At 56.8% G+C, this 16860-nt stretch overlaps 1 protein-coding gene across 1 annotated transcript; it reads right to left on the reverse strand.

Annotated features, from left to right (window-relative positions):
- Window positions 1-9106: 9106 nt before the first annotated feature.
- On the reverse strand, window positions 9107-13288 carry TPBGL (trophoblast glycoprotein like). The gene has a single exon (XM_074933199.1). It carries the CDS (start codon window positions 13279-13281, stop codon window positions 12208-12210), a length of 1074 nt encoding a protein of 357 aa, XP_074789300.1. The 5' UTR covers window positions 13282-13288; the 3' UTR covers window positions 9107-12207.
- Between the last annotated feature and the right edge of the window lie 3572 nt (window positions 13289-16860).

A 16860-nucleotide genomic window follows, 5' to 3' on the forward strand; every position in this document is an offset into this window, starting at 1 on the left:
AAACAGCACTTCAAGAAAAACTGCATATTGATTAACTGAGAATACTGCTTGTTAATGTGTGCTGCTACATTGCTAATATAACCCCTCAGAATAAAGTCAGTGATGTTCTGAACATCTCCCCGCTATCACTTCACAATAATTAAAGAAAAAAAATAAAACAAAACTGAACACTTAACCGCTGTGTTGAAGGGTACCTGAGAAGAACGGAAGATGCCCTGAAGTTAAAGCCATTGTTTTGCCACTATTGTTACATGGCTGAATCTGTCCTCCATCCTATTATACCCTTACAGCTTGATGCCGTAGGATTGCGCAGAGTGTTTTTGTGTGTGTTGCATCTAGATGGCTTTACAGAGCACCAAGGTTTCTGTGTCTGTGCGGGTATTGGGTATTTCATGCTGACAGAAGCTTTGCACTATAACCGTGGATAAGTATTTTGCTGTATATGAATGTACATGTACTGCAAGAAGGTCTGTGTTGCACAAATTCTTATTTGCCACTGATATTTATTTATTTTTTATTTTAAGAGAAAATATTTCCAAATTGTTCTGCAATTGAGTGAAATGTATCTAATGCCAAGATGATTTTTTTTTTTTCTTGATTGTACATTTGACTGATGTGGTGGGGAAAATGGGTGAAAGCATTTACACTTAGAGCGCGCCCACGTTATTGTACAGGGCTGGGTAGGTCTCGGAAGGTGTAAAGGCATTTCTAACTGCTGCTTTGTCTTGAGTTTTCACAAAAAAGGTGCAGATCTGGATCCCGACTGCGCTGGATTTGAAGGAGGTTTGTTCCACTGGCAGCAGATTAAAGCCTTAGGCGTTTTGGATTTTTGTTTTTAAATAGCCTGCTAGTAGTACAGAAGAGAACAAGTGACTTGGAACATAATTTTGAACAAAGGTAAACACTGTAAAAAGCGTAGTGTGTGTGCGATGAGGCCAGCTGTGTGTATATCGTAGCAATTAGCATTAGGAGTTTCGTCTCGTGAGTTATGTTTATGCTTCTACGAAGAGCAGGAATCTGCAATTTCCCAGAGAGATCTGCTTTATATCAGTAGGCAAGTGCTATAAATGCAGTGAGGGAGAAAATCGTGATTACGTTTTCAAATCAGCATTCTTGGAAGTTGGTAACTGTTCCTAGTCTAAATATCTTGAATAAAAAAAAAAAAAATACGGGGAGTTAAGATTCTTCTCGCCGATAGCTTTGAGCAGTAAGTTATAGATGTAGTAGTGCTTTTGGAATGACAGCAACAGGCACGATGTGTTGAATGTATTTTAAGGGTATAATAACTATTGCTGTTTTTAAACTGCTGCTACCGTTGTTTTCCTACTGTATTTGAACTGTTTGATATATTTATACTGTTCCATTTGTGGAACCTCCTCCTTGATCTCCTCCCTCTGATCTTGCTTCCCTTACTTCTGTTACTGTGAAGGACTGTAATTCTCTTATTTCATCACCCTGTAACTGTGTGTTATACATTGTGTTCGAGTTTGGGCTTGTGCACACCCCTCTTTCAGTTGTCAGCTGTTCTTTACTATTTTTCAGATAAGAACAAAGGCTTTTCAAACTTGAGTAAGAAGCAGATAATAGATCAAAGTACTCTGTGGATGTTTACTAGGCGCTTCCCGTTACCATCCGCCTTGTCAGAGGTTGGTCTACATCAAGACATTGGCTTAAACTGTAACCGTACAGCCAACGATTTGTGTTAAGCATTTGATAAAATTAGTAGGGCTTGGTTTTGTCTTTTTCCCTTTTTGATGTGACAGGCTTAATCCATGTCTCTCTCAGATGTGTGATAAAGTTGTGTTTCCGTAGGCCTAGGACAGGACCTTTATAAGTCCAGGAGATTCGCCAGGCAAGGTTGAGTGTCTATGATACAGAGCTTGTGGCCAAATTTTTTATTCTAGTTGTGCTAATAGCATTCAGTCCGTGGTTTAAGTAGCCTCGAGTGCTATTCGCATCTCTTCTGGCACCTCTGAAGGATGCGTCCTGCCACGGCATGAGTGAATCCTAAACTCTTGCGTGGAAGAGAAGGAGGTTTAACAGAGGAGAGTTTGGCTGGAAGCTTCAAGCCCAGCTCTGGTCGTAGCCTGGAGTAGCGTAGCCCGTTGGCGCGGGGTCCTGCTCGGGCAGTAAGCCACTTCTGCTTCGCTTGCCCTGCCCTTCGCTCGCAGCCCCGGCACGAGGCAGCTCCCAGGAGCCAAGTTTCCCTTGGGCTGGAGAACTAGGATCTCGCCTGAGTGGGTCTCCTAATTTTTCCTTAATTTAAATACCCAGCTCTTTCTTTTGAAGAGGGGAAAAACCTTAACTGCTTCATCCACGGAGTAAATTAAAACTCCCCATGTTTGTGTTTCAGACGTTGAGGTGACTTACAACATGCAGTACACACTGCCTGGGCTCCTTTACTGCCTTGGGCAGCTCTTGGCTGATCTCGAGCTCTTGCTGTAGCTTTGCTCGGAGGATACCCACATGTGGAGATTTTTGGCATTATTCCCTGATTTAGCGATACTCCGGTTGCACTGTGTGTCCTCTCTCTGCCTGGCTCCTGAGGGATTTGAGCTCCTGTTTCATTAAAGGGAGCGTGTTTCTGTGGGACAGAGGACTGAGGGTGAAGCCACCAGGTGGACTGATGGTTTTTGTCATTCGTGGTGGGCTGGAAGGGGTGATCTGCTTTAGAAGGCACTTGGATGTTCTCTTGAATTTTAAAACATCATTCTGTCTTCCCCCACCCTGTTTGGCCTTCTCTCTCCAAGAAAGAGAATTTTTGCATGGAGACGCCTGGGTGGTTACAGTCCATCGTGATAGGCAGGACACTTTCCATTCTCCCCTGCCCCTCAAGAGTAGCTTTGTACGAGGTGATTCGAGGATCTGAAGTTGCATCTTTCTCCTTGTCTAGAATCCTGGGGAGTTCTGGATCCGTACTCTCGTTTACCTTGTGTCTGTTCTGTAAAACTAGGGCATATTACAAAAACAGAGTGAGAATTTGCACTTTTCTGAAGAATTTCTGTGTATTGCTATGTGGATTTAGCTGAATGAAGTGTTATAAGTAATAAAATATTCTTTGTAGTAGCAACCCTTCATGTTTCTTTGGTCTTTAGTCAAACGCTATTACCCCAAAACTGGAGTGGGTGGGTAATTGTTCCTGACTTGGTGTAGGAGGAATATTGACGGTGTGCTGCTCAGAGTGCTGCAGCATTCTCCTGGCGACATTGGCTGCTCGAGGCCTGGATGGGCACACGCTTCGCTGGGTAAAAACTGTCTGATGGCCGGGCCCAGGGAGTTGTGGTGAGCGGAGTTAAATCCAGCTGGCGGCCGGTCAGGAGCGGTGTCCCCCAGGGCTGGGTGCTGGGGCCGCTCCTGGTTAACATCTTTATTGGTGATCTGGACGAGGGGATCGAGGGCACCCTCAGTCAGTTTGCAGGTGACACCCGGTTGGGTGGGAGTGTTGGTCTGCTCGAGGGTGGGGAGGCTGCAGAGAGACCCGGCCAGGCTGGAGCCATGGGCTGAGCCCAGCTGGGGGAGTTTCACTGAGGGCAAATGCCGGGGGCTGCCCTTGGGCCACAACAGCCCCCAGCAGGGCTACAGGCCTGGGGAGGAGTGGCTGGAGAGCTGCCGGTCAGAGAGGGGCTGGGGGGGTGAGAATGAGCCAGAGTGTGCCCAGGGGGCCAAGGAGGGCAACGGCATCCTGGCTTGTGTCAGCACTGGCGTGGCCAGCAGGGCCAGGGAAGGGATCTGAGCCCTGGGCTCGGCACTGGGGAGGCCGCCCCTCGATTCCTGGGTTCAGTTTTGGGCCCCTCACCCCAAAAAGGCCATTGAATGACTCGAGCGTGGCCAGAGAAGGGCAACGGAGCTGGGGCAGGGTCTGGAGCACAGGTCTGCTGGGGAGCGGCTGGGGGAACTGGGGGGGTTCAGTCTGGAGCAGAGGAGGCTGAGGGGAGACCTCCTGGCCCTCTGCAACTCCCTGCCAGGAGGGGGCAGAGAGGGGGGATGAGTCTCTGGAGCCAAGGCCCCAGCGCCAGGCCCCGAGGGAATGGCCTCAAGCTGCCCAGGGCAGGGTCAGGCTGGCTCTGAGGAAGGATTTCTGTGCAGAAGGGGCTGTTGGGCGTTGGAATGGGCTGCCCAGGGCAGGGGGGAGTCCCCGGGATCCCTGGAGGGGTTGAAGAGTCGGGCTGAGCCAGCGCTGAGGGATCTGGGGGAGTTGGGAACGGTCAGGGGGAGGGTCATGGTTGGGCTGGAGGAGCTGCAGGGCTTTTCCAATCTCCATGATTCTGTGATAACCAAAGCCCTGGGAACAACAGGGATCCCGAAGAAGCTGGTCAGAGCCTCGTCCTTCCGATGACGCTAAATGACATCTTTGCTGTCAAGTTGTGGCACCGTTTCCAAGGGGCTTGGCCCTGAAGCTGTCCCAGGGCTGAGCACCAAGGACGGAGGGTGACCTGATGTCACCACTGATGCCACCACAGAACAGGCGGGGAGGGAGTTGGATGTTGGGGGCCTTGGGATGGGCGGGCACAAGCCAGAATGAGGAGAGGTGGGAGTTTGGGGGGGTTTGGTTTTGCCCAAAAGAAAGGTTTCGGCTCCAGGAAAGCTGGTGAGGGAGGAGGGATCATCCTCTTGCTGGTCCCTCTCTGGAGCTCACCCTGTGCTGGGGCTGTTAGGGGGTTCTTGTGCTCACTGATAAACTCTGAGACAAGGGTTGTTTCACCCCAGCTTGGCTTTAATATTTTAAGTTGATGTAGGGTTGGGAGAAGATGGTTCCTGGGGCATGTCCAGGAGGTTTCTCGCATCCCTCCAGTGATGGCTGCAGGCTTCATCCCTTGGGGCTCTGTGTCTGAATCGTTTTTTCTCCTCGCCAAGGCTGAAGATCCTGCCCCCCCCGCCCCCATCCCATCCCAGGGCTGCTCTCCTCCTCCCGGCTCCCCAGAAGTAGCTCTGAATTAGCCCCCGCGCTGCGCTGAGAGCGCAAGGGACGGCGCTTTCCAGGGCGAGGCTTAACCGTCCCCCCTGCAACCTGGTTGTAAAACAATTAAAGAGCAGGAGGAGGTGGTGAGGGAGGGCTTTACTGGGGCTGGAGGTGGGGGGAGCAAGGGGATCCGCATGGGTCAGCAGTGGCTGAGCCTCGGCTCAGTCTGTAATTGCAGGAACCGGCGCTGGATGTCACCGTGAGCCCGTGCAGGGGGACCGAGCCCCGGTGGGGGCTGCAGCTGGGCCCCTCTCAAAGTGTGGGGGGGACAACCAAGGGCCGGGCCGAGCCCCCCCCGGGCTCTGGAGCTGGGGTGCAGAGCAGCGGGGTGTCCTTCGGCGGGGAGAGAAGGACCTTGGGACCAGGTTCTGCTGAGCGGGGAGCTCCTGCGGGAACTGCCCCCGCGGCCGCTTCCAGGGCAGGGTGAGCGGGTCGGGGGGGCCAGAGCATCTCATGGAGGCTCCAGGGTCCCACCCGTGCTGCTGCCCGAGCACTGGGATGCAGGAATATCATCCTGGGAGCGGCCAGGGCGAGTCCTGGCACACGGCGGTGCCTGGCTTCACATTCAGGGCTTGTCAATTTAAATGTTAATTTAGTAACTAAATTAATTACCGACGTGCCAAGCCTAATCTGCGGGGCCTCTCCCTTGGGCTCAGCTCTCCAGGGGCTTGTGAGACATCTCTGGAGCCCACATCTCATGGTTTTGTCCTGCTGGTTGGATCCATCTCACCGTCAGAGGACATGGCTGGTGTCTTGGGTGCTCTGGGGGGGAGGACCGCGGGCTGGTCCGTTGGGGTGGCCAGAAGTGATGGGGGGGAAAGCTAAACGCGTTTTCTACATGCATGCAGCAACATATGGAGAACACTCGAGCACCTGACGTCCCTTTAAAGGGTTTGGGGTCAGAGCAGGGCAAGCAGCCCCCAAAATGTGGTCCCTGAGGTCAAGGGCAGGCCCTTCACCTGAAAGGGAAACTGAGGCACCACCACCTAAAAGCCCAGCGGTACAGCCCCATTCAGTCCTCGTCCCCTGAGCACCAGCTCTGGCCCCTGGGTTGCTCACGGGGCACCAGCCGGTGACACACGGGGTCCTGGCGAGGGGGTGGCAGCAGTGCCGATCCCGGGGTGCTGCTGCTGTGCTGGGCATCGGCAGCTCTTGTTCCTGCCGAGCTGAGAGGGCCGGGTCAGGAGGTGAATCCCCTAGGATTTAGTCTTTAGGGTGCTTACCCCAGTGGCACAAGATCCCCCGCTGCACTGCAGGGATGTCCCCATGGCCTGCAAGGGACAGGGAGCTGGGCAGGACCTGGCTGAGCTCCTGGGGTGCTCGTGGTCCCCAGCTCCTCTTTCCTGCCAAGTCTGAGCTATCTCCTGGGTGACTGCAGGTGGAGTATGGAAGCCACCTCTGAGGCTGCCAGTTCAGGCCATTCCCAAGGGAAAGGCTGTCCTGCTCGGGAAACCTGTCCCATGGGCTCGGAAAGGGGTTGATCCTCTGCATGCAGGGCAGCATCTCCATGGGGTTGGGGACTCCGGGGCCCATCCTGCCCACACAGAGCAGCATCTTCATGGCTGTCGGGGCTCAGGGGCCCATCCCGCCCATGCAGAGGAGTTATCCCCCATGGCTTTGGGGTGCAGGATCTCCACTTGCGCATTACAGACATGATTTGTGTTGCTCTTCATGAAGAACATGGAAAACTCCCCCAAGAGGGCATCACAGGAAAGTCCTTCTCAGGGGCTTCCTTTGAAGCAGGAGGGTTTGTGCAAATTGTTCCATTCTGGGGATGGAATGGAGCTGTGAGCACTGTGAAGTGGCAGAATTACTGAGGCCTGGGCCAACGGCTGGCGCCAGTCACACTGGTGTAAACTGCAGGAGGGGGAAGGATTGGAGGAGGGAGGGAACTGGTTTTGTCTCCATCCAAGCTGAAGATGTGTCCTTTGAGGCTGAGGAGCCTGAACAATTAGGAGTGATGAAGATCAACTAAAAATAGGTATTTGTAAATGTCAAGCTGGCAAGTGCTGGGGAAATGTGCTGTGAGGATGGGGCAGCTCAGCTGGGTTATCTGTGCCGCCGCATCCTCACCCAGGATGCAGGACCAATACTGACCTGCCCTTGGCTGATCCTGCTCACCCCAGCTCTCTGAGACCCCCCCAAACCCCCAGAAACTGGCTGACATGGATCATTCTGGACATCCCTGGCCAGAGGCATTTTCTGTGCATTTTTATCCCAACTGGAGCTGCAGAAGATCCCAGCTCTGCTTCAGATGGGAGATGGTGAAGGGAGAGATGGACTTCTGTCCCTCAACAGAAATAATTTCTCAGTGACTTTTGACGGGGGAAAATTTCGGCAAACCTCCTCCCTGCCTGCAGTAAGAACTGTGGGATGATCCCAGCCCCACGAGCTGGGTGATATGCTGCCAAAAACACCCCAAAGATGCTCTGGTCCCCCCTCTCCAAGCAAACACGGGGAGTCTGGTGACACAGCTTCTCCCCCATCCCCAGAATCCCACCTGTCCCCAACGTGCCAAAAACTTGCTCAAAACAGCTGGGAAAGCAGATTTATTTTGAAAAATAATCCAGATTGGGGTAGATTAGTGGAAACACATCCTTCTCCATCTGCCCCGAGTGGTGCTGTGCCAGGTCTCTGAGGGGGACTGCCCAGAGCCAGACACACACCGGCGTGAAAAATCACCCCAAGAAGGACGAGGTGGCCCCATGTCGGGGACCTGTGTGGCCCGGAGGGCACGAGGCTGTGGGGCTGCAACCTCTGGGGGTGCCCTGGGGTGCTGGGGGAGCTGTGGGGGCTCAGAGCCCTTTGGGGTTGGGGGGAGCTACCTGCCCCCCCAGGCAGGCTCTGATCAATCCTAGGTGCCCTGCCTGGGCATCCCTGCCTGTCCTGCCCATCCCCTGCCACCCCGGGCAGGGGGGGGGGGTCACACCACTGTTCATGCTGGGGGCTTTGATCAGCGTGTCCCCCCCCCTCCAGCCCCTCTCTCCCAGGATGGGTCCCCAACCCCCCCTGCCTGCCACCGGGGGCTCATCACTGCACTGAGCGTGTCAGTGCTCAGCCACACAGGGAGACCCCGTCCCCCAGCATCATCCCAGGGCGGCTGATTAGAAGCACTCACAGATAAATAGTCGGGATCTTATTTACTCCCAATTTCCTCGGCAAGGTGCAGGGCTCACCCCTGAGCTGGAGGAAGGACAAACGGAGCAGGGACTGCCCGGGGCTTGGAGGTCCTAAAGCTGCCCAGAGTTTTAAGTTTTAACCCCCCTGAGGTTTGAAATCCATTTCCATGGTTTTTCTGCCCAAATCCTTCCCTGCTATCAGTTAATTGGCCCTGCTTTTTTTGTGCCTCAGTTTCCCCAATGCCGGAGGGTAACAGCTCCCACTTGTTCTTTCTAAAGGAATAAATAAAAAACAGAGGTTTTGGGTTTGGTTGGGGTTTTTTTATGTCTCTGTAGGTTTGGGTTAATCCCTGCTAACAGGAGGATGAAGGAGCCTGGAGTGAAGCCTCACAGCGGTGAAGCCACTTGGAGAGAATTAATTCTGTGTATTTTTGGAAGGGGGAGGCGGCCAGTGGCTGATTTTCTTCCCTGCCCAAGTGCTGGGGTGTCACAACCCCACAGTCAGTGGGGACAAGGGCGATGCTCCAGCTCAGTTATTTCTATTTGATAAATAAATCAAGCAGCGATCGCCACGCCAGTATTTTTGGCTTCTTCTGCACTAAATGAGACCATGCTCAGCGTCTCCCCTACAGCTCTGGGTGCCACGGAGCAACTTCCACCAAACTTGAGTAAAAATGCTTCTCAAAACACACGCGGGATGCCCTGGTCCAGTGACACGAGCGCCTAAAGCCCACAAGGACGAGTGCAGGGGGAGGATGGATGCAGGCAGGGCCCAACTCCAGCTGCACCCACCTCCCTCCCCTCCGCTAAATCCCACTGCTGCCTCCTGGTCGGATCGGCACAAGAAACCGCTGAGCTCTTTGGAAAATAAGGAAGGAAAAGTAGATTTGAAAGACTGCGCAAAACACCGACAGCTTACAAGCATCTCATATGCAGGGCATAAACAGCCCTTTTCTGTTTTTTTTCCCCAAGTTTTTGGGTGATGAGGGCTCTGAGCATCCTTTGCTTGATTTGTATCACAGGTAGTGTTTATATCCTGCGTTTCACTCGGCTCAGGGAGCTCTGGGGGTGACTTTCCACTCGGGGAGCAGCTCGCTGCCGCAGGCTCGGGGTGCAGGGAGGTTCTCATCCCCCTCACCGAGCCCTTTGTGGAAAGGGACCACACGGAAAGATGACGGCAGCTGCGTTTCTCTAAACATGCGGCCGTCTTCGGGAACCCAAAAAGCACATTTTTGAGTCTCGGCTCGGTGACAAATCTTGGTTTTGCTAATCCAAAGGTTCCCTAATCCTGCTGATCTGTCATGCGTGGGGCATGTGCTGCACAGAATAATATTAACATGAACTAGCCGCAAGAATTACTCTCCTACAGCTGGTTTCCTACCCACCCACCCTCATCCGACCGCTTGCACGTCGCCTTCATGGGGCTGATGGGGCTTTGCCTCCCCGGAGGGGGTCGGCGAATGCACCCCGGGGGCTCAGTGCACCCAACGAGGATGGGGAGCACGATGATGCTCCAAACCTCCCGCTGCTCGGTGCCGAAAGGAGCGGTGTCCTCATCCCTGGGGACCAAAAGTCACCACATCCCTCCCTTTGGCCTCGGGGAAAGCCAGAGCAACCAGCTACCAAAGGACTTCGGGGCCAGGATGCGTTTGGTCACTTTTCACTGCTGCCAGGTGGGTGCTGTGTTCCCTGCTGGTCCAACACGCACCCATCTGCCTGCAAAGCCCTCCAGGCACTTCTTCTCCTCGCTGCAAGATGTTAAATCTCACCAGGATTTCCCAGCATCGTCCCCAGACATTGATGCTGCTCCGGTGGAGTCGCAGCGAGGGACGACCCGTGATGCTCCCGGCACGGCATTGCTCTGCCAGGTAGGCAAATCCACCCCAGTGCCTTTTCTCTTGCTCGGGGGCTGCGTTTTGCCTGCACGGAGGTGTGTAGGTGGATGAAGGTGAGGGGCAGGCTGAAATTCCTCCTCCATAAACTCATTGCATGGGTGTTGAGGTGGGGCCAGAGCCGACAAGCTCCTAGAATGGGGAGAAAACCTCAGGGAAACGTCCCCAAAATGCAACAAGTTTCTGCCAGGGCTACTGATCTCTGAAGAGGTGAGCCATGGGGGTCTCTGGGGCTTTCTGGGAACTGGGACAGAGCCAGGACCCAGCTCTGGTGTGGAACCAGCTCCCTGCTCAGCAGGACCAGCCTGGAAAACTCATTTTGATGTTTGGTGCCATATCCCTACCTGAGCACAGCCCAGACGCATGGCTCTGCGTCAGCCCCTTCCTGGCTTGCCCACCTCCATACTGGGCTTGCAAGGGGAGGAAATGTAAAGGGGTAACATGCCATGGGGGAAAAAGCAAAGGGGCAAAATGCAAAGGACCCTGCACCAGGTCACATCCTTCCCAGGGCCTCCGGGCTCGCCTGGGGTGGAAATATAATCGAGCTTTCCCCCAGCAGAGCTTTTCACCCGGCAGCTGAGTACACACGCACGCAGCCTCAGGGACCGTAAATCCCACAAAACTCTCATTTACAAACCCGATACACCAGGTATCTGCTGCTCCCCACGTCAAGGATCCCAAAGCACCGGGCAAACACCAGCGCTGGCCCCATCACAGCTGTGGGGCAGCGAGGATGCAGCCCCCATCCTCACCCCTGCCCGGCTCACCCGCATCAGCCTCCCGGTACAGAGAAAGGCAAACACAGATATATCAAAATGCCGTTTTCAGCCCGGCACCAAAATTTTGTGTTTTGCCACACTGCAAATGCAACAGCATCATTTTGGGAAACGCTGAGAGTCGCAGCCCCGCGCGTCCGTAGATGCTCAGCACTCCAGTGTCTCATGAATTAGGTACCAAACAACCCGGGAGGTAAAAACTGCTTTAGAACCCTATTACCTGGATAATTTTCCCGAGTTCCTGCCCCGCTGCCAGGGATGGATCAGGACCGGTAGAGCCTGAGCTCTGTGCACAAGCCGTGCAAAACCTCTCTGCATCCCTGGCCACCAAGCCAGCTCGGGAAAAGAAGTTTCTAAACACCAACAAAACTACAGAGGAGCCCACGGCTACTGTCCTCCGGCAAACCAAGCGCAATAACATCGCCTCAGCCAAGGGGATATTCGGAAATCGTGGCAAGAAGCTTTATAGAAAATAGACAATAGAGTGGATGCAGCTTTCAATATATTTGCTCTAGGATATAGTAACAGGCACGGTTCTAAAGCAAACACGGGCGGGTGAACTAGGTCGAGAGCTTTTGCTTCGCTCGTTTTAAATTACAAAGTGCTGAGACAGCCTAGTCTAGGATATATTTTAAAAGTCAGAAAAGGGCTGCCCCCGCATGCCCTGGGGAACATGCACGCAACCGGCAGAGGCGTTTCCTACACAGCTGCATCGTTTTGTGCCTGGAAAGAGCTGGAAATGTCATCGAACAAAACCAAATGGATAAACGGGCTCGGAAAAGCACGTCGCTTCTCGGGGAGAGCAGCTGGACGGTGTGTTTTCCTCTGTGTTTGGAGCAAAAAAGACAAAAAAAAAAAAAAAAAAAGAGAAATCAAGTTAAGTTTTGCATCTGTGAAATAGAAATCTAATAGGAAAGAGAGCTGTACATGGTCAAAGTCAAGTCCAGGCTCCAGGAACATCCAGGAGGCCAGTTTCAGGTCTCGCCCGCTGCTTCCCAGGGTGCGCCAAGCAAACACTCACGTGCGCGGTGCTGAGCCCCGCCGGCAGCCCGCAGCCCGCCAGAGAAACCTGCCGCAGGAGAGGAGGTGCAGGAAGCAGCTCAGCGTCCTCCCGGGAGGAGGACGCGGGGCTCTGCGTGCGCGCCGGCATCCCGCGGGACCCATCCGGATGCGCTTCTCCCTGCCCGCGGGCGCTGGGATGGGGGGGAACGGATCCAGCCTGGTCCCCTGAGGGGATCAGTGCTACGGGGTGGGTTAGGGCACGGGCAGGGAGAGCTGGTGTGGAGCCCTCCAGGGAGGGTGCACCCCACCCTGATGCACCCCAGCACCCATCCCCGAGGATGGCTTGTCCTTGGAAAGTTAATTTTTAATGGCGAGGGGATGGGGCGAGATGGATGGCGGGAGCGGAGGCGTCGAGGGGCGGCGTGGCGGGCAGGTGAGGGGGGCTGGCGAGGGTGCCGTCAGAGGCCGGGGGTGCCGATGGTGCTGGTGGAGCGGGGATCGGCGTCCTGCTCGTAGCGGTAGTGGTAGCCCTCCATCTGATCCCGGCAAGCCTCGCGGAGGTTGTGGAGCCAACGCTTGATGCCGCGGCGGTTCAGGTAGAGCACCATGAGGAAGACGATGCCGATGAGGGCCAAGACGATGCCGAAGAAGACGTAAGAGGCCGTCTCCAGCTGACCGGGCTCGCCGCCCTCGGAGGCCGCGCACACCAACCCCTCGGGCCGCAGGCGCAGCAGGACGGCCCCGCGCAACGGCGGAGGCCCAGCGCAGCGCAGGCCGCGGGCGTCGGGCACGCGGGCGGCGGCGGCACGTAGCCAGGCGAGGAAGGGGCGGAGGGCGCAGTCGCAACTCAACGGGTTGGCCCCCAAGGTGAGCCGCAAGCCCCTCAACCCCGGCGCATCCAGGCTCCGCAGCTCGGCGGCCGCCAGCCGCTGCAGCGAGTTGTTGCGCAGGTCCAGCTCCTCCAGGCCGGCGGGCAGGAGGGCGGCGGGCAGTGCCCGCAGCGCGTTGCCCGCCAGCTCCAAGCGCCTCAAGCTGAGGTTGCGCAGGGCCAGGGCGAGCTGCTCCTCCAACGGGGCCGCCAGCAGCGCCTGGTTCAGCTGCAGCGTGCGCAGCAGCGGCACGTCGGCGAAAGCGCCGGCGGCCACCGCGACCAGCGGGTTGTGGCTCAGGTCGAGGGTTCGGAGGGCGGGCAACCCTTGGAGCGCCATGTCCTCGATGCTTTGGATGTTATCGTGGCGCAAGCGGAGCAGGCGCAGGTCCGGCAGCGGGCGGGCGGCGAAGGCAGCGCGGTGCAGGACGCTCAGGTTGCTGCCGGCGATGCTGAGGTTGTGCACGGTGACCGGGAGCTCTTTCGGGGGTTCCTCCAACCTCTCGTACCGACACTGCACCAACTCCGGGGTGGCCACGCAATAGCAGGCGGACGGGCAACCCCCGGGGGCGGCAGCGGGGGCCACGGCCAGCGGCAACAAGGCGAGTCCGAGCCAGGGCAACCAGCGCCCGCTGCCCGCTGCCCGCGCCTGCCTGCGGGCCATGCTCGCTGCCCGGGCATGCAGGGGGGGGGGTGAGGGGGGGGCCGGGGGGAGCGGAAGGGAGGGGGGAGGTGATGGAGGGGTGGGGGTTGGGGGGGGGGGGATGGAGTTGCCTTTTTTCAGCCCCCCCCGGGGCTGAGCTGCCTCCGGCGCGGCGCCCGCACACGGCGGCTCTGCGGGGAGCGGCGGCCGCGGCGCTGCCCAAATCGGGCTGGGGGGGGGAAGGGGGGAGGAGAGGGGGAAGGAGGAGGAGGAGGAGGAGGAGGAGGAGGGGGAGGAGGAAGGGGGGCGGGTTGGGGCTGCCTGGCGCGGCGGGCTGGGCGGAGGAGCGCGGCGGGCGGCTGCCGTCGGGGGGGGGCTCGGCTCGGCTCGGCTCGGTTTAGCACAGCTCGGCTCGGCTTAGAACGGCTCGGCTCGGCTTAGAACGGCTCGGCTCGGTTTAGCACAGCTCGGCTCGGCTTAGCACGGCTCGGCTCGGCTCGGTTCCGCTCGGCTCGGCACCGCTCGCAAGCGCCGGCCCCCACCGTGCCCCCGCCGCTCTCGGGGGGTGGGGAGAGGGGGGGCGGTCCCCTTGCAGCCCCGGGAGGGGGGAGGGGGTGTCGCGGTCCCCATCAAGCCCGGGGAGGGTTTGGGGGGGGTGTCCCGCTCCCCTTCCAGCTCCGGAGAGATCTTGGGGGCTGTCCCGGTCCCCTTCCAAGCCGGGGTGGAGGGGCGGGGGCGCGTTTAGAGGATGTCCCGGTCCCCATCAAGCCCGGGGAGGATTTGGGGGGTGTCCTGGTCACCCTCCAACCCCGGAGAGGATTTGAGGGGTGCCCGCTTCCCTACCAACCCGGGGGAGGGGGGTGGTTAGAGGATGTCACCGTCCCCATCAAGCCCGGGAGGGGTGAGGGCTGTCCCGCTCCCTTTCCAGCCCCGCAGAGGATTTGGGGGTGTCCCGGTCCCTTTCCAGCCCCGGAGGGGGGCTGTCCCGCTCCCCTTTCAAGCCCGGCAGGATTTGGAGGTTGTCCCAGTCCTTTCCCAGCATGGGGGGAACTGGGGGGGTCCTGCCGTGAGTTGTCCTGGTGTCGTGTCCCCCCCTCCCCTCCCCAGACCTGGGGAGGGGGGGCTGTCACCATCCCTTTCCAACTCGGGGAGGATTTGGGGGCTGTCCTGGTCCCCTTCCAGCCCTGCTCCTCGTTCCCTGACCTGCCCCCCCCCGCCGGACACCCCCGCAGCATCCCTGAGCGTGCAGAGGCGCAGGCAGGGCCATCCCCGCTGCCTCCAAGTTCTCGCTGCTTTTGATATTTGGGACCCGGTCACGTCACCCCCACCCCCCCGTGGGTCCCCATCCCCTCCCCAGGTTTTTAGGCACCCGGGGGGGGTCCAGCCACCGGGATGGGCCACACTCCCGGGACAGACACCGCCGAGGGACGGAGAGGTCATCGCTTTTATTAGACCAGCTTGGAAAAAACCCGACTGGCGTCGGGCAGGCAGCGCTGGCCCGTTGTGCGCTCCTGGCTTTATTTTCTTTTTATTGTCTCCTCCAGGCTAATAAAAGATATTACCTCCGCTGCAGAGCCTGCTTTGGTCTCGCCGCCGGCCCGGGGGGCTGCCCAGGGTTGGGGGGGGTGCACAGGCTGTGGTGACCCTGGGGCTCACGACCCCCGTTCCATGGGGGTCGGCGTTGGGGTGGGGATGGGATTTTCGGATGCTGGAGTGATGCACAGCGAGGGGCTGGGTGTGCTGTGTCCGGAGCCAGATGTAGCAGCGTGGTCGGCAGCAGGATTTGGGTGCTGGACCCCCTTTGGGTGCCTAAATACCTCCGTGGGCCTAAACTGGGGGGTCGCATTAAAAAAATTCCACCCTGGGCATATTTTCTCTTGGATTTTGATTCTTCCCCTCCTCCCTGCCCTCACCTCTCATCCTGCCCTTTTCCCAAAGAGTTTTCCCGCCTCCCCAGGCTTCCCTCCCCCTGAAGCTCTCCTGAATTTTGCAGGGACCAGGTAAATTTTGGACGCTGATGTGTCTGGGTGGCTTGAGCTGCCCCTGGTCACCCTTTACTGCACTCTCAGAAATTGGGCAAACCCTATATTTAAAGTGACAGAAAAATCGAGGAAGCTTGTGAGAGGGGCGGGAGGAGAAGAATAAATTTGGGAATATGTCAGATAATTGTGTGCCATCAAATATTGAAATATTTAAGCGTGGGGCAGCATCCCCTCTGAAGGAGGGGGAGTGGGGAGAGCCAGATGTGCAGCGGTGCGTTGTGCTTGAGGCGGTGCTGCAGCCCTCGTGGATGGAGCCTCCTCCCTCGCGCAGAATAGCACTTTGGGGGCCATTTATCACCATTTAATCGCTCTATTTAATGAATCAATAGCTCTCTGGAAAACAAGGCAGTGGGTGGGCCGGGTCCACCACTTTACGTGGAGGTCCTGGCAAGCTCTCATTGGCTGGGCTGCAGAAAATCCTGGCACCTTTTAATCCTTCTCCATGGCTCCTCGGAGAAGGAGCATCTGCTGTAAAATTGGAGGTTGAGGCCAGGTGCCTTCGCTCCCTCTCCAAAAGCCGTAAAACACGGTGGGTGAGTGACACTAGAGGTTACGGGGGAGCACAAGGCTCTCTGCAGCTCAAAGGGAGCTGAACCCTTTGACTCTGATGGGTGGAGATGCTCCCAGGTTTGGAGGGGACGTCTGCTCTGGTGCTGAAGTGTGGTGGGGTGGCTCTGGGGATGTGGGGACTCGTGTCTGGTGGGCCCATGGTGCCCTCCTTGGCCTTCTCCCGGGGATGGCAGGTGTGGGGCCTGGGGGGAGTGTGATGAAGCCCCAGCATGGGAGCTGGATGCAACCATCATCTCAAATGAGCCTTTGGAGTTCTGGGGCTGTGCTCCTCCGTTTCACCTTGTAGCATCTCTGCTCCTCATTTCAGCCTGGACCAGCCCAAAACCAGCTCAGAACCTCTGTCTACCCTTTCAGATGCAGGAGTGAAGACAGTTTTTCCCTCTTTCTCATCGCAGCCACTCTTTTCTGGCCTCTCTCCAGCTGGGTCATAGCTTTCCTGAAGTGCAGAGCCCCAAACTGAGCCTCCAGGCACCCCAAGGAGCAGAAGAACAGCTCCATCTTTTTCCACTTTTGGATTCGCGGTCTCCTCTTGCCCTCCAGCCTATTGGTGCTGTGTGTTGGTCTCCTCTCTAGCACCATCCCGTGTCCTTGCTGGATGGCCCCAGGTCACTTTTCCACCCCTTTTACCAGTCTGCAACCTCAGTCCTGACATCTCGGTGTTGACCACCAGGGTGATGCTCTTCATTCCCAGTTGTTAACGGTCACACTGGATCCTGGAGGCATTCAAACTCCACTTCGAGCCCCTGCTGGACATGGATCTGTTTTGTGTCCTCCTACACCATCTCCCCCAGCCCATAATTCTGCATTTGAAGCAACATCAAAGACTTCTTGCTGTTAAAGGCAAGGAGATCTGCATCGCCCTGATGCCAGGGGTTCAGCTCCATGTCACAGGACAAGATTAGGTTGGGCTGATGTGATTTGTTCCTACAATTCAATACAGACTGTTACTCATCACCTCGTTATCTTCTGGAGGCTTCCAAAGAGAATT

The sequence above is a fragment of the Athene noctua genome, chromosome 1 (genome assembly GCF_965140245.1).
Source record: "Athene noctua chromosome 1, bAthNoc1.hap1.1, whole genome shotgun sequence".
Classification (NCBI taxonomy): Eukaryota; Metazoa; Chordata; class Aves; order Strigiformes; family Strigidae; genus Athene; species Athene noctua.